Below are 24393 nucleotides of genomic sequence, written 5' to 3'. Positions count from 1 at the left end.
ATTGTAGGTGATTTCAACGCTCATCATCCTGGGTCTGGTATAACGTCACTGAAGATCAGGCGGGCAAAGCGATGTTTCTTGCATTAGAAGATTCCGGTTTTGTAATAATTAACTTTAATGTTCCCACTTTGACTACGCGAGCGGGCTTCAATAAAAATATCATAGATTTGACTGTTGTCTCCCCTAGTGTTGCAATTTCCTGCATGTCATACATCGAAAGACTGTTTTGGTAGCAACCATTTTCCTGTTATTACGCTCATTAATCGGCCTGTTTCCCGCTTGTGTAAGTTTGTTTATAAAGTACGCTTAAATCCTTAAGATCTCATATATTTTACTCAAATTTGTAACATGCTCAGTATTGAGGAGGTTGTCATTGCAACTTCCCCCGCTCTAAACAATTACCTTGCTTTTTTCTCTCACATTAGGGATATCGTGTTTCGCTTCATCCCCCCAAATAAACGCACCCCGCATTCCATCAATGTTCATAATTCTTCCCCAGCTCCTCCATGGTGGAATGAAAGATGCCAAAAATCAATCATGGCTCGTAGACTGGCCCTACGGAACTACGTCTCCTCACCTACTCCGGCTAATCTTCTTCGTTATCAAGAGACCAAAAAATACGACCAAGTTGCTTTTTAAAGAAAAACGCAAAAGCTGGATCAACTTTTGTATCGGATTCAATGATAAAACTCCTACCGCCCTTGTCTGGGCTTTAGCCAAGAAGTTCAGGAATCGAAATTTAGCCGTGAATTCAAGATCTATAGACCCCGCTGCTCAAGCAGCCTCCTGTGAGGCTATGATTGTAAAGCTGTGCCCCCCAGGGTGCATCCTTGTTAGTGAATCCTCATTGGAGGGTCCCCCTTGTGAAGGTTCGCCGTCTCTTAACATCTGTTTAGCTCTCGACTCTCCATTCTCCTATGAGAAGATTTTGGCTAGCGTCAGATCCATGAGGCGTAACTCCGCTCCGGGACTTGATCAGATTGATCATAAAGTTATTTATGCTCTTCCTGAATCCTATTTACGTACATTAACCGATATCTTCAACAAACTCTTTTTAGCCGGGGTCTCCCCTCCCCAATGGCTCGACTCCTTGGTAGTCTTTATTCCTAAGCCACATGGCAACGGCATCAGACCTATTTCGTTAATGTCGTGCCTTTTCAAAGTAATGGAAAAAGCCATTTACTTCTGGCTAAGATGGTATGTCAAATCTCGTGGTTTTCTGCCACCTTTTCAGATGGGCTTTCGCCTTTTTAGATCTTGCGTAGATGCGCTTGTTTCTCTCATAAGTTTTGTCCATGCTAGTCTTATTTCACACAAAATTGTGGTGTGCTTTTTTGGATATTAAAAGGGTTTTTGACAACGTTTGCCCAGATATCTTGGTTGACGATCTGAAAGGGCTGGGTGTCCCAGCGCGCATCCTAAGATTTATTTCTAATTTACTTACTGAAAGGCATGTCTACTTTGTTGTTAACGGCTCGCTCAGAGGCCTCTTTATCTCTCGTAGGGCACTCCTCAGGTTTCTTTCCTTAGTCCCCTTTTTATTCAATGTTTATCTCAGGGAGGTTGGTAACTGTCTGGTTGACGGCGCTCACATTGTTCAGTACCGCTGATAATATCACGATTTTCGCTGCCGCTGATGATGTATTCGCTAGAGAACTCATTCAAAAATCCACTGATAACTTGCACAAATATTTATCACAGAAAGGTCTCGACTTGGAACCAAGCAAACCCAAGTTATGATGTTCAGTAGGAACAGATTCCCTGTTCACATGCGTCCTATTCTCATTGACTATCAGGAGGTCCCTAGAGTAGATACTATTAGATTCCTTGGCCTTCACCTGGATTCAAAGCTTTTAATCAAAGCGCATTTCAAATATTTAATTAACAAGGGTCATAAAATTTTCAATGTTATCTCTTCGTTGACGGGCATCAAATGGGGTTCTCACCCACAGGCTCTCGTTACCCTATATCGTTCTTTGTTCAGGAGCGTTGTTAAATATGCCTCTCAAGTTTTTGCTTTCGCGGCAACAAAACGTTGTTTCTCAAAATTCAGCGCTTACAATATCGGGTCCTCTGTATTGCGTACGGTTATCGTGGCTCAACTCTGATCAATGTAATGTTGTGCGAATCTAGAGAACCCCCATTGAAAACCAGAATAGAAATGTTGGCTAGAAAATATATCTACAAGTGCATCGCCACTAAAGATAATATAGCTGTTAAATATCTTTTATTCTTGAAGAGGAAATCTGTTCTCTTCAAGGCTCGTAATTTTGTGATACAAAAATTCCCTCTATTTAATTATTTCGTCCAACTTGATTTCACTTTTAAAACTATTTTCCGGTTCAAGGTGCCTCCTAGTATCTCCTCCTCCTTGGAGTCCTGTTTTTTCAGTTCGACCGTTGACATTTCACTCCGCAAACTCTCTACAAGGGATGCTAAACGTGCTGCGGCCGCGCGTGCCAGAGCGATCATTGAAGATCATGTAAAAGACTCCGTTATTATATTCACCGATGGATCGGTTCAAAACAGTGAAGATAGAGTTGGCGCCGCATATATGTGCCCATTATAAACTTAGCAATCAAACACTTCCTGCTGGCAAGTCGATTTTTTCCGCCAAGGCCTGGGCAATCATCCAGGCTTTACTTCTCATTAAATCTCGTAGTTGGAGTTCGTCCGTTATTTTCTCGGATTCCCTCAGCGTTCTACGAGCCGTCGCTAACGACCGGGGTAACAACAACTACTTAATTAACAGAATTAAAGATAAAATTTTGGACTTCTCGATGAACAACTTAAAAGTCACGCTAGTCTGGATTCCTGCGCATGTGGGCGTAGCGGGCAATGAAAGGGCTGACAAGGCAGCCAAAGAAGCTTCTTGTTCCGGACTCAAACCTCGCTTCAAGATCCCTCACACGGATTTATTCGCTGACGCTATCACGGCCAAAGATTGACTTTTCAGAAATTACCGGAAAAACACCGCCCGGGGTGGGCGTACATTTGCTGCATTTTACCAAAAGAATACTAAAAAGCCTTGGTTTTATAAGAAAAACTTCAGCAGAGAGCAAATAGTTACCATCAATCGCATAAGATTCAATCATTATAATCTTTCAGAAAGCCTTTATAAAAAAAACATTGTTCACACAGCATACTGTCACTGCGGAGAAGGCAAGGAGGACATTAATCATGTTGTCTTCTATTGCCCCCTTTACAGAAATAATGCTCGCGCTCTTATTAATTTTTTGGTTGAAGCATTCCCTAACTCTCCCCCTAACATATTCTATATCTTAAAAACTCCGGTTAGTACACTACGTCGTCTCCTGATTGCATTCGTTAAATCATGTTCCCTTAGCCTTTGATTTCTCCCGCTTTATTTTGTGCCCCCTTGCCACATGTCGTGGCGCTAACTTCGCTTTCACATTCTTAGCCTTTGGATTATGGTCGTATCGTCCCCGCGTTACGGTAGAGGGACGGGCACCAACATTGTCTGAACTGAACTGAACTGAGCCATCGTCGCTAGTAAACATCACGCCGCGCGCGCTCGGCAACGTCGAGCGCGCGCTTGGATTAGCGGTGGGCGGGATTAATTCAACTATTTTTATTAATTTATAACTCGTTAACTATTACAAATTTTGGAAAATGGTAGAGGACTTTTCGACTCAGTTTTGTCTATTCTACTTACACGCAAGAAATTAATCATTAATTATCAAACACCCTGTATATTGCAGATTGTAATATGTTCAAATGAGATAATTCGTCGTTTATATTTTATTTGCTACATAAGAACAGAAATGTGAAGATTTTTAAGCACATTCTGAATATGGATCATTGTATATAATAATATACAGGGTGATTCAGAATAACCCGTTGTCTTTTAAGGGACGTATTCCTGGTCGAATTCTAAGACGATTTTTCCTTTGCCAAAAATTTGGGACGCTTAGATTTTAAAATATCAACCGATTAAGTTAGCGTATCAAGGGTCGAATACAGATGGTACGCAAGGGCAGCGCACTCACCGTTACGCGCGGGTGTGTCGTGAGGTGCCTGCTGCGCTCAGCTGATATAACACACAAGTATTTCTCCCTTCTCACTCTCTCTCTCTCTCTTTCTCTTTGTCACATCACAATGCTAGCTTTAACTTAAAAATGTAATTAATTTTCATCTTAATTTTAATGATTTTAATAAGAGAAGTGCCAGGAAATTTTTTGTACAGTCGAAGACTCGAACAAAGAATTGCACGAAATCTACAAAAATATTTATATCTCGAGTTTTTAGAAACAGTAGTACTTTTTTGGCACGGAGAGAGAGAAAGGGGGGGGGGGAAAAGAGAGAGAGAGCAAACGCGCGCACGCACGTTGAACAAGTTTGGACATGCATTTACTTACGTATTATTCTGTACAGCGATCAATTAGTTGTCTCCACGATGAGACAGACCAAAGTTTCCTTGATCCTCTCGTAAATTATCACTTTAATATCATAATACATAATTCATTCACTTGATCAATGAAACTTGAGTAACTAATTAACGATCACTTCGAGTAACGATCACTGTAAATAATTATTAGTCATTCGGCGTGCGAAAATATGAAGCTCGATAAAACTCGTGTTTACGCGCGACGAACAGACAACACGTGTTTACTCGACAACAGGAAAGAGCCGACTGATTTTATGGGATACGTTATGATCGAATATGAATGCGTGATTGGTCGAACAGAAGTTAGAACGTGGCAATTTAAAAGTAAAGTAGTGATTAATATTGTTTTTAATAATAAAATTTATTGAAAAATATTTTTCTATTTATTTTATTAAAATTATTTTTTTATATCAAGAGATTCTACACTGAGAAAAAAAGTTATTAAATTTTAATAAATATTTGTTTGAATACTTGCAATGACATAATTTATTAAATGTAATTAAATATCTAGATTTTGTGCAATTCTTTGTTCAATTCTTCGACTGTATAAAGAATTTCCTGGCACTTCTCTTATTAAAATCATTAAAATTAAGAAGAAAATTAATTACATTTTTAAGTTAAAGCTAGCATTGTGATGTGACAGAGAGAGAGAGAGAGAGAGAGAGAGAGAGAGAGAGAGAGAGAAAGAGAGAGAGAGTGAGAGAGAGTGAGAGGAGAAAGACTTGTGTGTTGTATCAGCTGAGCGCAGCAGGCACCTCACGACACACCCGCTAGTAACGATGAGTGCGCCCCTGCGTACCATCTGTATTCAACCCGTGATACGCTAACTTAATCAGCTGATATTTCAAAATCTAAGCGTCTGACAAATTTTTGGCAAAGGAAAAATCGTCTTAGAATTCGACCAGCAATACGTCCCTTGAAAGACAACGGGTTATTCTGAATCACCCTGTATACAGTCGTGAGCTAAAAGATTGCAACATATTTCCTTCAACACATTTTCTTCGATGGTTTTTGGAATGTAGACTTGCCCATCAAACGGCGAACATAATTGGTTCTTACCTGTGGATCCAACCAATTACGTTCGCCGATCGATGAGCAAGTTTATATTCCAAAAACCATCGAAGAAAATGTGTTGCAACCTTTTAGCTCACAATTGTACAATAATATGCATATATAAGTAATATATTCATATGTTTCAGATTGATTACTTAAATTTATTGATACTGAATCAAAGGACTGACGAAGCAACACCTGTGAGAAAATTGTTATCTAAAATATTTTCAAACTCACTAACGAGAATTGTTAATTACTTTGGTTCAGGCTCTATAAAACTGAAACTTCAAGATACTAACATTCTCACAGTAATTGAATGTAAATTTCGAATTTTATTTGTAATTTTAACTTTAGTAATATACTTAAATTAGAAATTTTAAATCATGACGTTTTTCAGGTGCTATTAATCAAAAGTTTCCATCATGCAATCTAGCAGAACTGCAACCAAAAATTTTGCGTTGGTTCTGGACAAGCAATCAAAGAAGATTGACTTAATTATAAGGATGGAGGAAAATTTATCCAACAGTTTATTCGATTAAATAAAATACCGCATGCTTTTAAATACTCATTATTATTCGAACAGAAATGGAATATTTTTGTTTTTCAAGATTTTTAAAACTATCATACATCAATGTACATTGGACATTAAGTTTTATAACTATGTTCAATCAAATTGGAAATACCTATTATATTTTTTCCTATAATTAATATTATACAGTATTTTACTTTTTGTTTCGTAACATGTATTTTAAATTGGCATTTTTGAGACTTTACTTTTAACGTTTTTAAATACATAAAAACCATTTATTATATTTTTTTTATAATAAATAAAGTTGGATAAAAGTTTTATGATTTTCTTCTTTTTTAAATACAAATTATTTTATAGCAAATTTGATTGAATCTGCATTAGTGTATATAAAGACGTACCCAGTAAACGGAAATAAATTGAAATGGATAGAAAAAAATTTATTTTAATATCTTCGAATTTGCGCTTTAGATTTTTTTTAATCCATTTGAATCCAAAAATAATAATATAATAGGACATGAATCTATCTGAAATAATGAATAGGTTATTTTGTATTGCAATTTATTTGAATCCAAAAATAATATAATGAAGATATGAATCCATTATAAATTTAAAATAATGAATAGCGCATTTCGTATTTCAATTTGAGTTTATTTGAATCTAAAAATATTCCGACTCTAACAGCGCAAATTTAAATAAAATAAATTGTAATTGTTAATTCATTTAGATTTATTTTTGTTCGCTGGGTACACAAATAGATGTTAAGATATATAAATATGATATTTCATTTTTTACTTAGATTAGATTAGTATGTAATGACTTAAAGGTGCACCAGTGCATATAGTACATACATACTAATCAAATTTGCTATTATCTTAGAACACCTTGCCTATATAATTATAATTATTTTAAAAGTATTGATTTTATAATTTTGATCTTATAATTTGTTTATAAAAAGCTAAAAATAAAATCTCAAATATTGCAAAATGTAAATAAACAATATTTTAAATATATTTCAAGCATATATTTATGTTACAAAGGTTCTCTTTGTAAAAAATAATGTCATAATTTTACTTTCAACAATCTAAATGTAATACAACGTATATTATACGTAATAAGTACATAGTTAAATGTGTATTAATGTTACATTGATTGATGTTATACTATTGTAAGTTAATTACTAGAAAGCGTTTAATGCTTTTTTGTCAAATTATTCAAATGTCACAAAACAGTCAAATTACAGTCATATAAAAATCAAATTATAGTTCAATTAAGTAACGAAATGATATCACTTTGACATTCTAAAAATGAGTAGTTTTTGATACTATTTAGACATCATTTTGACCTTTGCATGACTTTTTTCTACTTGAGAATGGCCGCTTATAGGTATGAATGCAGGAGCAGGAACCTTATAGCATTTCTGACTGCAGAGAACGGATCCCCCGACGTTCTAATTGGATAATTCCGGCAAATGGCGTTGAACCTGGGTTAAAACTCACTGCCGTCAAAAACGCTTTTAGAAAATATACTAACCACCGCTTGTGTTTGGCCTGTTCATATAATCCTCAGCTTTAAAATGCGCACTGCAAATAAGGTGATTTTTGGTTGATTAAAAACTTTCTCTTCCAATTGCATCAATCCACATTTGCAATATTTCAGGCAGATTTAAAGGAAATCTAAAATGTGTACGTAATGCTTATTTGAAATATAACCTTAGAATGTTATAAAACTCGTATGTTACAAACATATACATTTATTCTTTTTTTCAACCGGCTCAACAGACAACACATACGCACTAACACACACGTCGGAGCCATTTTCTTGTTGGGTAAGATGGCCAAATCCGGAAATCCTGCCGGACACAGATATTCAGCCGAACCTAGCAATCTAGGTTTAGTATAAATATCTGCGCTTCCATTACATCTTGCGACGTGAAACGTTCATTTTCTGCATATAAGATAATTTTCTCAGATAAGCGTCACAAATTTACAATCTTCAATCTTGAAGAAATATTAATTTATTGTAATTTAAGATATAATTCTTAAAATATTTTATATTACTTAAAAAGTCTAATTTAAATTATTATTATTTAATACATATATTCGTCTTCTAACCTGTTTCAATACATTCAATACATTAATGTGCTAGTAGCATCATTGCTAAATTGACAATCAATTTAATTTGTGACATTACATCTAACTTTTATTATGATTATGTATTAAAATCAACTGTATTCGTTGTTATTTATGTGTTACACTTAGTTATTTATATCAGAGCTCGGCAAGAAATGCACATTTCGCCCGATTTTCAATTGACTCCGCCTAGCGCTCGTCCCGCGCGCAGCCTACGAGCCGCGCGAGGCTCAGGGCCGTGTCACCTCGCGACTCGCGACCGTATCGTGTCACCGGTCACCGGACCTCGAATACATATTTTTAATAGAGTTGAGCAAAAATTCACTACCTGTGAATTAGTCACTGATAATAAAATTCACGTTCACGACCTGTGAACAAATATGAAAATTCACTGTGAATAGTGTGAATGAGACTTTTGGCTTTCCGCACTGTCGGGTAGTCACCAAATTAAAAAGTTATACATTAAAATGCGCAATTAAAGATTATTTGCAATGCAAAGTACAAATCAGAATCTAAGATTTATTAAATAAAAGTTTTAGTTTACGTTTTTTATAATATATATTATATATTATAAAAAACGTAAACTAAAACTTTTATTTAATAAATCTTATATATTATATATTATAATATATATTATATATTATAAAAAACGTAAAATAAAACTTTTATTTAATAAATCTTAGATTCTAATTTGCACTTTGCATTGCAAATAATCTTTAATTGCGCATTTTAATGTATAACTTTTTAATTTGGTGACTACCCGACAGTGCGGAAAGCCAAAAGTCTCATTCACACTATTCACAGTGAATTTTCATATTTGTTCACAGGTCGTGAACGTGAATTTTTATTATCAGTGACTAATTCACAGGTAGTGAATTTTTGCTCAACTCTATTAAAAATATGTATTCGAGGTCCGGTGACCGGTGACACGATACGGTCGCGAGTCGCGAGGTGACACGGTCCTGAGCCTCGCGCGGCTCGTAGGCTGCGCGCGGGACGTCGAGGTAAGGGACGAGCGCTAGGCGGAGTCAACTGAAAATCGGGCGAAATGTGCATTTCTTGCCGAGCTCTGATTTATATGATTACAATAAAGTGGTAAAGTTTAAATTATTGTTTAAATTTTATTTGAAAAATAATTTAATTATTTTATACTATTTTTAATATTATAAATATAAAATATAAATTTCTAAATCTACTGTATTATTGTATTAATTGTATCAATATATGTATAAGTAAAATAATAAAAATCAAACGTAAAAAATTTACTCAGATTTTGAGATGAAAAACATAAATATGTAATAACATAAATAAACAATAATGTAAATAAAAATTTTTTATAAAAACATATTTTGACATACATTTTGCATATATAATACATATTGATATATCTTACGGTATGTTAGATATTGTAAAGAACCAAAATCTTAATTATTAAATTCTATTTTTCAATTATAAATGTTTGCATAAAAATCCAATGTTTAATAATTAGGAAGCATTATATGTAAAGCTAAATAAAGTGTTCCTTAAACTACTAAAATTGGAAGAGTATTGCTAACTCCTTAAATTCTATAGTTTCTTAAATTCTATATTTATTGAAGAAAATGTGATTACAAAATTCTAAATCATGTTCCTAATATCTAATACTTCTTCAATGTGCGCAGAGTTTAGCTCCTATATTATTACTATACAAAATTTAACTAAACGCATTAATAAAAAATGCTTATTATATTTGTATAATATAGTAGTTTTAATATAGTATGTATTATAGACAAGAACTTTTGTAACAATTAAACAAAGAAAACGTATATCGCCAGAAGTTGCTCAATATAACACTATCTTAATTTATGAACAAGATATCTGATAACGTTATCAGTATCATTGTAGGAAAATATAAATACCATCATGTATAAAAGTCTTCCTTGAATCTCTTTAATAATGACAAGTGAAATGTGATTTTGTGCTTTAACTCAAAACACAAAAACTTATAAATTAAAAGAAAAACAGTAATTGTGTGAATACTGATTAGCTATGTGCATCTTATTTATTTATCGCAATCCAAATGCCGATGCTAGATCTTATCGATTGATAATTGCATCAAATCGAGATGAAACGTATAAACGTCCCGCATTATCAGCTCATTATTGGAAAGAACATCCTGAATGTTTGGGAGGTACGATGAAAATATCATCGATTTATCTGAAACAATAATATAGTAAAAATTCTTTAGTTATTATATAGTACAAATAGCAATAACAAAATTTAATTTAATTTATTTAATTTTAAAAATGCTGCATTTCCTTAAGTTATGAGAGTTTTTTGTTTTCGAGTTTTAAAATATCGACTTTTTTTGTTAAAATCTTTTAATATAATAGTTTGGATCTTTGAATGAGTGAGTAAGTAAATGAGTGAGTGAAAAAAAGCAAATAGAAGACTTGTAAAAGTTTTTATTAACACACTTTTACAGCACCAATTGTTGCGAAACATTTTTAGAAAAGTTTTAATCTTTTATATTTCAAGTGTCATACTTTTGAAAGTATTTTACAAAATGTCACATAAAATTATGCAACAAAAATGTTTCTAAAATCTTATAACTTCATAATGTAAAATGTTACAATAGAAAAATCTTTTAAATCTACATGCAGTAAATTTTCAGATTTTTAAATTATAAAAATTTTCAAAAAGTGATGGCAAAAAAACCTGTTTTTTGACTCATTCTTTGCACCTCAAATTTCAAACTTTTTTTTATGTCAAATAATACTATACAGGATAATCCATAATGGTTGGAACAACTATTTACCATGAGAGATGACTTACTGACTTCACTCCATATAAATTACATGAAATGCAGTCGATGAAATCATGTCAGCCAGTGAAATGTTGGTCGTGACGTGGATTACACGTACCAAGATTAAGTCGGTAAAAGAAAAACGTATGGCGTTAAAAAAAAATCTATTTTAAAGGTAAAAGTTGACACTTTAAGATAGCATAAATGGAAGTAAAAAAATTTACTTTGCTAGCAAACAAATCACGAATTTGTCAAAAAATGTCGTTTTTTACATCTTTAACCTCACTTGACGTGATAGACTAATTTGCTTGCCGGATTCGTGTTCAGCGCGCAAAAATACATATAAAATGATAAATTTTATTCAAACAACAGAAAAGAAGTCTAAAAACGGCACCTTGTGTTATGAGAAACCATCACTTTCAACTTTATATCTCCGAAACCGCGCTTATGATCATCTTATTTCTATCTATAAAATTTCTCTGGGATTAATGTTCCATTATATAGTACTATTTGGCATAAAAAGAAGATTGAAATTCGAGGTTCAAAAAATGAGTCAAATCTGTCATCACTATTTCGCAAATTTTCTGTTTCAGTATGATAACATAAAAGAAAATTTGTTTTATTAACTTAATGATTGAAAATATTCTAATTTCGCTTGTAGCATGTATTATATTGGTAGGAGTAAAGAAATATCACACAAATAAGATATTGTCTTATATTATGCATTCATTTTATTAATTATACTTGTAATCCTCTATAATAAAAAACATAATTTTAAAGTACTTCAGAAATAATGTCCCATATAGCCCCAAAATCTTTCAGAGATATCTTAGAAATATTTCACCTGAAAAAATGAAACATTTCCGAAAGATGATGAAATAATGCCAATACGAGCCGACACTAGATGTTCGTGTACATATAATAATTTTCTATTACTATTTTCCAACTCATGCAAATATACGCATACGCGAATATTTTGTCGGTCTTTAAAACACAATCTATTATATAAAATCGGAATCTGCGCTGCAGATGCACGTGCATATGCACACGCACACATACATACAGAAGAGATGTAAAGCTGACTGAACGAACTTCACGCAGTGCACCTTGAATGCCGGCGGTACTGCAACTTCCAAGTCATATAACACGAAAAGTATTTAATGAAAAAATACTTCGTATTTGAACCTCGTATTTAATAAAAATACTCCGTACTTAAATAAACTAGCTAAGTCTGATAAAATCCAACAAAAAAATCTTAAATGATAACCCCCATTTTTAAATTATATATTCTTGTAGCTGATCTCGAGACCTTTACAAAACATTATAGGGGTTATCATTTAAGATTTTTACGTTGACCTTGATCAAACTTTTCTAGTTTATCCAAAGTTCAAATAAATATCAACAGATGATAAATCTTTTAAATCCTACAACTTTTGTTTGAAACATTTTTTCGTTAAATATTTTCCGAGATAATTTGCCATTTTGAAACTTTTGTTTCAATCTATATATTCTCCTTATTCCCTAATTTTATAAACACATTTTACAAGTTATTATTATGTGTCATTTTACGTCTTGTTTAGCATCATTTGTAAATTATTTACTGCATATCCTACACATAAGTGGCCGTATAACCCATCTTTATGAAATATATGAAAAAAATGCAAAGCTTTTAAAACATTTTTTTCAGATATAAGGAAATAAATATTTAATTTTGATAAAACTTTACAAAAGCGGAGCAGCTTCTGATGACCTTGACCTTAACACATGTTATCAATGGGAAAGTACTGAGTGACATACAAAAGGTTTTAAGTAATGCTGACACCTTATTAAAAAAAAAATTATTAGAAAAAGAAAAAACAGTTTTTCTTAATTATTTCAAAAAATATTCATTTTACAAATAAATGTGTTAAACAGAAAATGAGGATCATAATAAGCTCTATAAAAAAGATTATATATTATACATATTTTACATAACTTCAGTACTTTAGTTGTTATAGTAGAAAAACTGTTTTAAAATAAGTTTTTGTTCAAATTTTCAATTTTTAATCGTTATAGTAGAAAAACTGTTTTAAAATAAGTTTATTGTAAATTTTCAGTAGTTTTGCGTAAAAAAAAGATTAGTCTTAGTCGAGAAACCCAAGTATCTACTTTTCATGCAAAACTACTAAAAATTTACAAAAAATTTATTTTAAAACAGTTTTTCTATTATAACAAAGTATTGAAGCTAGGTAAAATATGTATATGATCTTTTTTATAGAGCTTATTACGATCCTCATTTTCTGTTTAACACATTTTTTGGTAAAATGAATATTTCTTGGAATAATTAAGAAAAACTGTTTTTTCTTTTTCTAATTTTTTTTTTTAATAAGAAATGAGCATTACTCAAAACCTTTTGTATGTCACTCAGTACCTTCTCATTAATAGCATATGTCAAGGTCGTCAGAGGCTGCTCCTCTTTTGTAAAGTTTTACCTTAATTTTTTTTTTCAAATATAAGAAAATAAATATTTCTAAATTGTAGTAGACAGTATGAAGTTTTCATTAGTATAATTTATTTTCCTTAAACATAGTACACACACTTGATAAATTATATTTTAGATAGGTGCAGGATATAAACTGGAGTTATCCTACATTTATACAAATAAATCAAGAATTTTTTTGAATTCTTTTTAGATAATTTCTGCATCTAATGATGTAAGAATAATATTATTTGAAACGTTCAAAAAAATTTGTAAAGAACATTTAAACATTAATAAGTACTGTACACAAAGTTCTTCAAGTTTACAGCTTTTGTATTGTTTAAAAAAAAACATAAAATAACAACAAAAACAAAAATATCCTCTTTGAAAAAAATTAAAAAATACAAATTTTGAAATAACACTTTTAGTAAAAGAATTATTTGTATTCTGCATAAAATTTGAAAATGTAAAAAATTGTAAAATATATACACACACGCGCGCGCGAGCGCACACACGCGCACACGCACGCACGCACGCGCACGCACGCACGCACGCGCGCACGCACGCGCACGCACGCACGCACGCGCGCACGCGCACGCACGCACGCACGCACGCACGCACGCACGCACGCACGCACGCACGCACGCACGCACGCACGCACGCACGCACGCACGCACGCACGCACGCACGCACGCACGCACGCACGCACGCCCACACACACACACGTATAGTATTTTTTTTTAATTTAAATATAATTATGAAATATTTAGGTACTGACATGGAGCCTGGTAAAGAAGGCGGAACTTGGCTAGCTTTATCAATCAAAGGAAAAGCTGCTGTTATTTTAAATCTAGTTAATGGAAATGGTACAACGAATTCGTCAAAAAAGGGTCGTGGTTTCTTAATAAGCAACTTCATCACTTCCCACGATTCTATAGAAGAATACTTGAGTAATTTGCACAAGGAAAATGTTAATGGTCAACCATACAATCCTTATTGTTTGGTTTTGTGCAATTTAAAGTAAGGCAACAAATATTGTAAACTTAAATATTCTAACATTTAAATTTAATTCGAGTAGTAATAAAATCTAACTCTCATGTTACACAATGAGCTAGGAGACCAAAAAATTTCGCTAAAAGTCTGTTAAAAGTTAATTTTGTTTAAAATTGTAAAATTACATATGTAATATGAAGTTTGGGATCAGAAGTTTTTTGGGATTGCTGATTTCGAATTTGCCATTTTGAAATTTAAAATGGCGAATGCAAAATGACGATCTATTTTTTTAAATATTCTTATTTTTATCAAATCTCGTATATCCTTTCTTTGGATCGTTGATTCCAAATTTGCTACCATAATTCCAAAATTTTAAGTAGCAAATTTAAAATAAGGCACTACTTTTTTAATATTTTTCTAATTTTTATCAAATTCAAAATGTTGAGATGAATATGACGGACATCTAAATAATAATTGCATGTATTTATTATAAAAATACATGAAAAAATTGTTTACGACATAAAATTCAAATCTGATGTGGAACAGTTGAAATAAAATACAGTTAAGGCTCCTGAGTACTCGCCGCGGCTATATTGAAGTCGTGACATCAGAAGCGAGAAATTGCGTAAAATGACACGTAATTTTGTCCGACATGCCATTTGTAAATAAAGCCAATTTGGATAAAACAGACTAAGCAGATGACTTTAAAACACTTCTAAATATCGGTCACGACTATCCTTTTTTCGCCTAGTAGTCAGTAAATAGTCGTAAAAAGCATGTAAAGTGACGTCTATTCAAACAGGAAAACACACGGATAGCTATTGAAAGGAGTGAAAAATGTACTTTTATGTATAAAATTCAAAGAAACTTTACTCGCGGTCCATTTTTACGAATTTGATAAATACGGTAAGTCATATTTTTACAATGAAACACATAATAACAAAATGACACGCACGATAACAATTCATCGTTAATCTGTCACGTTTCACGTGTATTAGTTCTAATTTTGTCCGCGACAAAATGTCGCTACCGTCAATGCGGAGTTCTTGGCTGAGGAGTCAGGAACCTTAAAATACAATCGATTATATTTTGCTTTTAATTCAGAATAATATTTTTAATTAAACCATGCTTTAAAACGTAACAATTTAGAATATTTTTGTCTCATTAAAAGCTCTTTAATTACATGTAATTATTAATATTTTAGGCATTTTTTTAACTTTGTTTCATTTTAAGTTAAATCTTTATTGTTATTGGAACGGATAAATATTTTCAGTTATTATCTATTTTCTATTCATTTTCTGTTTATTACACTTTAAATATTTCTTTTTTTTAAATCTTTTTTTATTTTTATTTTTTATTTTTTTAATCTTTGCGTGCCCTGCGCTTGTCAGCATGTAGGCGAACTCTTCTGCATACATCCATAAATAATATGGTACCTATAATTTTATAACGGTGATTTCAAACGGCCTATTAGAAAAAATATTCCTGGATAGAGTTATTAGAATTATACACAAAAATAATTAAAAACATGTAAATAATAACGTAAACATGTATCTTACTCGTCAAAAACAAGATATTGTGACATTAGGCACTTTTGAGAAGTAGCGCCTCGTAGAGGTCAAACGGTCAATTATTGAGGGCTGTGACCGTAAAGACTTTTCATCAGGATGACAAGATGTACAACATATCAAACTTTTAATCAATTCCACCAAAATCCAATTTCCATAAGGATTATGCGGGATCCTTTCAAAATTTATCTAATAATGTCTAGAATATAACACGTTTAGCTTATGTATGCACTTGTGATTAATTTATTAAGTGTACAACTTTGCTTCCGCCGTTTTTTTTTCGATATTCGAGGCTTTATTGTAAAAAACTAATTATACATTAATGATTAAAAATATTCTCCATCGCTAACCACTACTTTCTCCCATCTTTCGAGTAGCGTACAAATCCCGCGTCGAAAAAACTGTTCATCTTTTGAGGCAATCGACGCATCGATCCAATTTTTGACTTCTTCATAAGAACGAAAGTGCTGGTCAGCCAGACCGTGTGCCATTGATCGAAACAAATGAGTCAGAGGGAGCAATGTCTGGAAAATAAGGCAAGTGGGGTAGGACTTCCCATTTTAACGTTTCCAAGTATGTTTTGATCGACTTTGCGACATGGGGTCGAGCATTGTCATGCTGCAAAATCGCTTTATTGTGTCTCTTGTTGTATTGCGGCCGTTTGTCTTTCAATGATTGGCTTAAATGTATTAATTGCTTTCAATACAAATCGTCTGTGATTGTTTCAGATGGTTTTAGCAGCTCATAATACACTACGCCGAGTTAATTCCACCAAATGCAGAGCATGTCCTTTGAACTGTGAATATTTAGTTTGGCCTTTGACATGGAAGCAGGGCCGAAAAGTCCCCATGATTTTCTGCGCTTGGGGTTATCGTAATAAACCCATTTTTCGTCCCCAGTCACAATGCGATGCAGAAATCCCTTCCGTCTTTGTCTCTCAGCAGCTGTTTACAAGTAAACAAACGCCGTTCAACATCTCTTGGCTTCAAGCCGTACGGCACTCAATTTCCTTGTTTCTGAATCATTCCCATGGCTTTCAGGCGTTTTGAAATGGTTGTTGAGTCACTTCCAATAATCCTGCCAATTCTTCTTGCGTTTGACACGAGTCTTCACAAAGTGCCTCCAATTCTGCATCTTTGAAAACTTTCTCTCTTCTACTGCCATGTCGTCGATGTTAAAATCACCGTTCTTGAAGCGTTGAAATTCACTACACGTTCTTTCACTAATAGCAGTCTCGCCATAAGTATTTGAGTGCATTCGAAGAGCCTCAGTCGCAGATTTCTTCATATTGAAAATTAAAACCTCCCGCAAATATGACGAAAATTTGGCTTGTAAACTGACATTTTTAATCAAGACTAACTTTACGATGCAGACACAAATCGACTAATGTTTCGATGGGGTTACGTTGACAAATATCCAAGCTTATTGTATGACGTCTACATCTGTTTATTTCCACCACTACATACCGCTAAAGCCATCTATTGAAAAACGGCGGAAGCAAAATTGTACACCTAATACGAGGTGTGTTCAAAAAGTATCGCGAATTTTGTGTTTTTTCAAAAATTATTTATTTATTCATGAATATCTATTTTGTCCCCTTTAAAGTAATCCCCATGAGATATTATACACTTGTGCCAACGGTTTTTCCAATCTTCGAAGCACTTCAAAAAATCATTTTTTTTTATCTTGTTCAGCTCCTCCTTCGATGCCGTCTTTATCTCGTCAAGCGTAGCGTAACGTCGTCCTTTCATGGGCCTCTTCAGTTTAGGGAACAAGAAAAAGTCACAGGGGGCCAGATCTGGGGAATACGGTGGCTGCGGCATCATTAGTGTGTTGTTTTTGGCCAAAAAGTCGCGCACAAGCAACGATGTGTGAGCAGGGGCGTTATCGTGGTGCAAAAGCCAATTTTTGTTCTTCCACAAATCCGGGCGTTTCTGGCGGATTGCTTCGCGCAAATTGCGCATAACTTGCAGGTAATATTCCTTATTGACCGTTCTACCCTGTGGCAAGAACTCATGATGCACCACGCCCCTGCAATCGAAGAAAACTGTCAGCAAAACTTTCACATTCGACCGAACTTGGCGCGCTTTTTTCGGTCTTGGTTCGTGCGGCAGCTTCCATTGAGATGATTGAGCTTTGGTTTCCACGTCATAACCATAAACCCACGATTCGTCACCAGTTATGACCCTCTGGAGCAAATTTGGGTCGTCGCGGACAGAGTCCAACATCTCATTAGCAATGTTCATGCGATGCTGTTTTTGGTCGCAATTGAGCAATTTTGGTACGAATTTCGCGGCGACCCGTCTCATGCCCAAATCATTGATAAAAATCGAATGGCACGAGCCAATCGATATGTTTAAGTCCTCAGCAACTTCTCTAACGGTGATTCGACGATTGGCCAATACCATTTTCTCCACTTCATTAATTTTTTCGTCTGTTGTTGAAGTGCTCGGGCGTCCGGCACGCTCTTCGTCGTTCACATCTTCTCGGCCTTCTGAGAACATTTTGTACCACCGATAAACGTTGCTTCGGTCCAAGGTAGCTTCTCCGTATGCCACAGTCAACATTCGGAATGCATCCGCGCACTTAATTTCGTTTTTCACACAAAATTTGATACAGGTTCTTTGATCCATTTTTTTGAATAGGTAAAAATCGAAGACGATCCAAAACACGTGCAAGCAAAGCAGCTGTCAACAATTAAGTGAACATTCAAAATAACCGAGCTTGTCGGCATAAGTGAGAGACATGAGTACCAACATAACGCCACAAAAAGATCGAAATTCGAATATACGTAACCCGCGAAAATTCAAAATTCGCGATACTTTTTGAACACACCTCGTACATGCGTTGAATTTATTCCTATATAGAACTAAACGAAAGCAAGAACTTTTCAATTTACAAAATATTTTCTGTGTTTGATATTAATTACAATTAATAAGGTATAAGAAAAAGTATCTTCTTTAAATTAAAAGTGCCAAAAAACATCAATAAAATATACAAATTGCCACAACTACTTCAAAGTATCTACAATGTAATAACATAATTTATTTATACAAATTTTAAAATTTGTTTTTAGCCTTTTTTATTAGCTCTCCTGGCCCACTGTGTGATTTTACAAAATTTTTAATAACAATGTATTTTTTCAGTAATGCAAATGTCCATTATCTAAGCAGTTGTACAAAATCTATTGGACCTAAAATTTGCAACAGTGATGTTATAGGTATTGGAAACAGTGGATTAAATCATCCTTATAAAAAAGTTGAAGTAGGAAAAGAAGAATTTAAACGTATTATACAGGGTGTAGATACAGCGAAACAAGATGATTTGATAGACAAACTTATTTATTTTTTAAAATCAAAGAAAAGGTTCGTATAAAAAAATTCATATTAAATTTTAATATTGATAGACTATTTACTTCAACTTTATAAGAAATTGAGATAAATTTTGAACAAAACTTGTCGAAAATTTTAGATAAAATCAGAAAATATTTTTAATAAATATTTTTTTAATACATCTTTAAAATAAATTAATTTTATTATATGTTCTTTTTAATTTTTCGTAATTTTACTATAATAGAAACTATCTTATTAAAGAAAGAAGTCTAAAAATGGCTAAAGTTCTAGACACCTCTGAAACTTATGCAGTTATCATGTTGAAAGATCATACATTCATACAAAAAAAGCTTATTTATCCAGAAAATGTCAGAAACCTTTCAAAAATAACAAAATAAATGATTTAAATACTTTACCAAAAAAAACTTATTTTGTTTTTAATAAACAATAGATTTCAAAACTAATGACGTGTTTACACTTCATACATATTGGATTATTAAATACTATAAGAATACACTACGAGAAAGATGTATATGTAAAGCAGAGTGGGATAAATCGGACTTATTTGTAGTTTTTGCCTTCTATAAGGCAAAAATAAAGTATTATCATAAAACTAAAGTTGCCCTTGAAAAGATTATTTGATTTTCTTCATTTTTACTTCATACCATTTTGACATATCTCTCACCTGCGTTGAACTATAATAAAAAATATAAAAACGCTTTTCCCAGGCCGTCCCCTCTTTCAAATCGAATATTTCTATTTCTGTCGATTTTTAACTAAAGTTTCTTAAAACTTTAATATATTTTTTTAGTACTGACAAGGAAAGACACGAAAATTTCCCCCTCCAATTTTAACAAGCCTTTAATATGTGCAGATCAAAATAAGGAACACGTATTTTTTTTTATACGTGCACCAAACTCACTTTTAGAAGGTTTCTTCAAACACCCCTTTAAAGAAAATCGATTTTTTTTTCTTTCAAAGCCTATATTATTGAAACTATAAAAGATGCAAAAAAATGTTTTGAATGAAAGTTGAATAGCTTGAAGAGTACTTTATAACAGTGACAATTTTTTTTTAGTTTTTTTTGTATACTTCCTCCCACCACTTACTTATTTTTTTCATAATTTTTATTTTTTGTTATAAGCAAAATAAAGCTTATTTTATTACAAATTCAATAGTATATGATAAAGTTAGATTGCGACATTTCCATCTTCTTCTCTCCTCCATTAAATCGAGTATGTGCCTTCAGTCATCTATGATTTTTTTATTCCTCTCTTTTCATAGCCTATCACCTCCTCTGTGGATCTTTGTATATTTAATTTAATGCTCGCCCATTGGTCTTCCACGCTCATCTTCTGTATGTCCTCTGTATATGTATGTATGTATGTATATATATATAGGAAAGACCGGGGCAATTTGGGAGACGGGGCAATTATAAAAATAGAAATATCTTTTTATGAGTACATATAAAAAATTTACTTTAAATATTGTAAACGCGTCCTAATGTAACGATGCTGCTAAAACTTTGTTGGTAACGACGTCATACTGAAGTCGTAGTAATGGAAAATGTGTTTTGCGACAGTCGAAGTAATTTCAGAGCCAGCATTTCTTCAAAATTTATATAAGATAATAAGGTTTTTTTGAAAACTTTGAATATATCGTGTCCAGCTGAATGTATTTGAAACATTTCGCGTTTATTTTTTGCTGTAATGTCTATTTTTTGTCAATAATACACAATAATGCGCACAGTTGATGTCTGGTCTATTCAAAGCACCAAACGTCGATGCGTCGTTCGGATAATTTTTCTTTCATATATGCTTGTTCTATGTACCAATACACAATTTAATACGCAACAGATGTAATTACACCAAATACGAATAGTCCCTGACTTGTTCCAAAAAAGCTAAAGCAATAAAATTCTTTATTGTGTGTTTGTATTCTTTTATTGTATGTAACATTTCTTCATAATACTATATATTCTTTTCTAAATAAAACAAAGTCTTAACAATTGCTCTTTTACATTTTTTTCATCTTAAAACATAAATTTCAGAATATTTTCAAACTAGCTTCGAATTACTCCGGGCTCGGGGCTATTCGAAATATTTGGCATTGGTCAATATTTTTATATGTACTTCAAAGCAAATACATTTCCGTGTTCTATCTATAATGGCAATGTAAAGGGGAAAATTCAACCTTCGAAACCATTTAATTTTATTTTTTTAATAAATATAGGACTCCGGAGACGCAAAAGAAAAAAGTCTTCCGAATTGCCCCGGTCTCCCCTATATTATATATAATACATATTATATACTATATATATTATATAATGTATAAACAATTATTATAAGACATTTTTACTTTTGAGCACGTCTAAACTTTTTCAAAGTATATTTTAGTATTTAATTACATTTACTTCCTCATTGTTTTTAAACTTTAACGTATTATTACACGAATGTACAATCAAGTGTTTTTTGTTATTTATTTCTTATTACTTCTTATTTGGATGTACATATTTCGAGTTATACAAAGTTAAACAATAATATGAGATTTTGTTACTGAATTTAAATTTAAAAATAAAAAGTTTATTTTATAGAATACTGCATAGTTTTCTAGGACAAAAGATAAATCTTCTTAAAAAATCAAATTTCCACAGTTTTTTCTGGTAGGAAACTCCAATATTTTAATTTAAAATAATTTCAATGTTAAAATTGCATGTATCAATACATTTGGATTTAACTTCAACGTAAATGCTCACGCTGCAATATATCATATTATAGGTGTCTACCAGATGACGAATTACAAAGAAAATGTCCATTAAGATACGAAGACCTCAGTTCAATTTTTGTTTCCGGAAAAGAATACGGTACAAGGACACATTCTATATTATTAATTGACGGCTCCAACCAAGTGACTTTCGTTGAAGAAACTCTTATGCCTGATTTTACATGGAAACGGCAACAATTTCGAAATAAATTGATATGTGAAAATACATATTAACACATTTTATGCCACGTGAGTCTATAAAGACTCATGTTTTTTGTTCGATCCATTTGATTTTGGCTACGAAAAGAATCATGAAATACTTTTGCTATTATGTGTAAATATGTACTTGTGATGTATGATGCAATATCGGCATTGTGGATTTCAAAGGAATTCTTTAGTGAAGGTGTACAAATGTATGTAATATAACAGAATAAAGTAATAAATTATTCATCAAATTAAAAAAAACTTTAACAAATGTACATTAATTAATAAATAATCTTCAAATTAAAAAAGAATTAGAAATCTAGCATTTGTAATAAAAATTATATTTTTTTCCAAAAATGTATATCCAGTGTATCCACTGTGTGGTGTCGTGATCAATTTTTCAATTTGAAATATCATTACAATTTTTATAATAATAAATAATTATTATAATAATTATTAATAAAATTTTTATTGCTTTCAAAATAATCGTTTTTAAAGAACACTCAAGTACATAAAAATATTATTCTTTTTCTTTTATTTTATAAAAATTAAATTTTTATTTATCAGTGAAACATCTTGTATGTCACATTAATTATGTTTATTGCTTAAATAATTATTAATAAATGTTTGTATAAATATTAATGTTATTAAATAAATCTATTAAATAATTTGTTAAATATATATTAAATATACAACTCAATTCTCGAACTTTTAAAAAAAATATATTATGTAAAGCAAAAGAACGAAATTGAAATAGCCGCCGAAAACTGGGAAGCGTGGCATAAGACTCTTGAACAAAATAATCTAATTAGGAACGCCTAGAGGAATATTTGTCAGGATAAATTATTAGGAGGCCTATAGAAGTCAAGGACTCAGAACTCGAGCACTGACACGTTGTCGATACGCAAAAATACAATTTTATATTGAGTAGAGCTCTATATTATAAGAATAGCGCAAACAACTGCCATTTTGGACCTAATGGACCTAATACTGGTTGGCTGAAAAGTGTGGAAACTAAAATCACTGAACGCTCATTGGATGAAAGACCTATTAGGTCCATTATGGCGGTTGAAGTCGGCATCGCTTAGATAAAAGAATTGCGCTACTCTTATAATATAGAGCTCTATTATCGAGTGCGTTACACACGTCTTGCTATAATGACTTGCCACTATAAATGTTGAGCACAAACGCACGAGGTCGCCGCAGTTATCTCAAGCGACCAATAGACAGTGTTGACAGACGAGTCAGGTTTTCTTGCGCATGCGCGTCCAATAAGGCTTTAGTAACGTATTCGTTACTAGTTTAGTAACGGAGAGATACTTAAGCCCTTACAATTATTTGGTTGCCTTGAAAAGGACAGATTAATTATTTGAAAAAGAAAACACAGATTAATTATTTTGATTGCCCTGAAAAGGGGAGATTATTTCGTAACGTCTCTTGTTTATAATAAATGTTCGAAGTGTCCGCCTTCCATTTAAAATACGTCTTTATAAGGACATGGGGTTATACTGAATCACCTTTTATCGAACAATGGCATCTCTCACTGTGGTACTTTACGAGTTATGCATGTTATAATAAATTACCTCTATAAAATGCTTCTCTTCATCTATTTCTTTTTACGCTGCGGCGGCTTGTTTTATTGTGTCACTCTCATTTTCATTTGATTAATGTGTTGTTCTTATATAATTAATATTTCTTAATGTGTTTCTTTCAGTCTCTCTCTCTTTTTCATATTATACTGTTATTTTGTTTATCTTGTTATTACAGGCCTTATAGGAGCAATCTTGCTGAAATTTCACCTTTTACTTTATGTTTTACTGAAACTTTGTATCTATCTACTTTCTGTCTTTGTATCATTTATGTGTAATGCAATAATAATAAAGAATAATAATAATAATAATAATACAGAGATCAATCTTTATTAACCGTGATCCCCTCCTTTCCAGAATAATTTTTGTAATAAAATATTCAACCAGGACTTAAGAATAAATACTGACCTGAACGACTTTATAATGCCGCGTGGTATTTTTAAAAATTCAAAATTATTGATTTAAAATGGCGGTTAGAAACAAAGAAATTTCCTAATATTTTATTTCAAATGTTTGTACCAAATTTTTTTGAAAAGTTTATACTCGGGAGTTTTTGGCGTCTGATTACAAATTTGAAGTTCA

At 32.4% G+C, this 24393-nt stretch overlaps 3 protein-coding genes and 1 long non-coding RNA gene across 12 annotated transcripts in view; 2 read left to right on the top strand and 2 right to left on the bottom strand.

Annotated features, from left to right (window-relative positions):
• The window catches only part of LOC105199499 (golgin subfamily A member 1), a 363242-nt gene extending 357146 nt beyond the window's left edge, over nucleotides 1-6096 (top strand). The window contains exons 5-6 of one of the 4 annotated variants that reach the window (XM_039445720.1): nucleotides 5608-5779; nucleotides 5859-6096. In XM_039445720.1, coding sequence (XP_039301654.1) covers nucleotides 5608-5779; nucleotides 5859-5956 — 270 coding nt within the window. In that variant the 3' untranslated portion in view covers nucleotides 5957-6096. The remainder of the gene's footprint in view (nucleotides 1-5607; nucleotides 5780-5858) is intronic. The other 3 variants (XM_039445718.1, XM_039459791.1, XM_039445719.1) reach the window with 3 other exon arrangements.
• Nucleotides 6014-8309, bottom strand: LOC120356888. The gene is made up of 2 exons (XR_005574122.1): nucleotides 8102-8309; nucleotides 6014-7934 (listed from the first exon to the last, which is right to left on the bottom strand). It is a non-coding gene; the product is annotated as an uncharacterized LOC120356888 (long non-coding RNA).
• A 1312-nt stretch (nucleotides 8310-9621) lies between these two features.
• LOC105194094 (transport and Golgi organization protein 2) lies at nucleotides 9622-22627 on the top strand. 2 transcript variants are annotated; one of them, XM_026139989.2, is made up of 4 exons: nucleotides 9622-10289; nucleotides 14133-14382; nucleotides 19070-19288; nucleotides 22033-22626. In XM_026139989.2, the coding sequence occupies exons 1-4, from the start codon at nucleotides 10148-10150 to the stop codon at nucleotides 22250-22252; spliced, it is 831 nt and encodes a 276-aa protein (XP_025995774.1). In that variant the 5' UTR covers nucleotides 9622-10147; the 3' UTR covers nucleotides 22253-22626. The 2 variants fall into 2 exon arrangements, with proteins under 2 accessions (XP_025995774.1, XP_025995775.1); XM_026139990.2 differs by lacking the exon at nucleotides 9622-10289 and adding an exon at nucleotides 10890-11079 and having other exon boundaries at nucleotides 22033-22627.
• LOC105201497 (Fanconi anemia group D2 protein homolog) overlaps nucleotides 10127-24393 on the bottom strand; it is a 194246-nt gene continuing 179979 nt past the window's right edge. For all 5 annotated transcript variants that reach the window (XM_039459785.1, XM_039459782.1, XM_039459781.1 and 2 more), the window contains one exon: nucleotides 10127-10315. The gene's annotated coding sequence lies outside the window, so the exon portion shown is untranslated. The remainder of the gene's footprint in view (nucleotides 10316-24393) is intronic.

This window comes from Solenopsis invicta, chromosome 2 (genome assembly GCF_016802725.1).
Source record: "Solenopsis invicta isolate M01_SB chromosome 2, UNIL_Sinv_3.0, whole genome shotgun sequence".
Classification (NCBI taxonomy): domain Eukaryota; kingdom Metazoa; phylum Arthropoda; class Insecta; order Hymenoptera; family Formicidae; genus Solenopsis; species Solenopsis invicta.
This window is presented reverse-complemented; position numbering and strand designations above follow the sequence as displayed.

Bases quoted from the DNA above. Each gene is read 5' to 3' on its own strand.
- LOC105194094 (XM_026139989.2), top strand. From the start codon at position 10,148: ATGTGCATCTTATTTATTTATCGCAATCCAAATGCCGATGCTAGATCT. The intron at 14,383-19,069 runs GTAAGGCAACAA...GTATTTTTTCAG, and splicing joins TTGGTTTTGTGCAATTTAAA to TAATGCAAATGTCCATTATC. The intron at 19,289-22,032 runs GTTCGTATAAAA...ATCATATTATAG, and splicing joins TTTTTAAAATCAAAGAAAAG to GTGTCTACCAGATGACGAAT.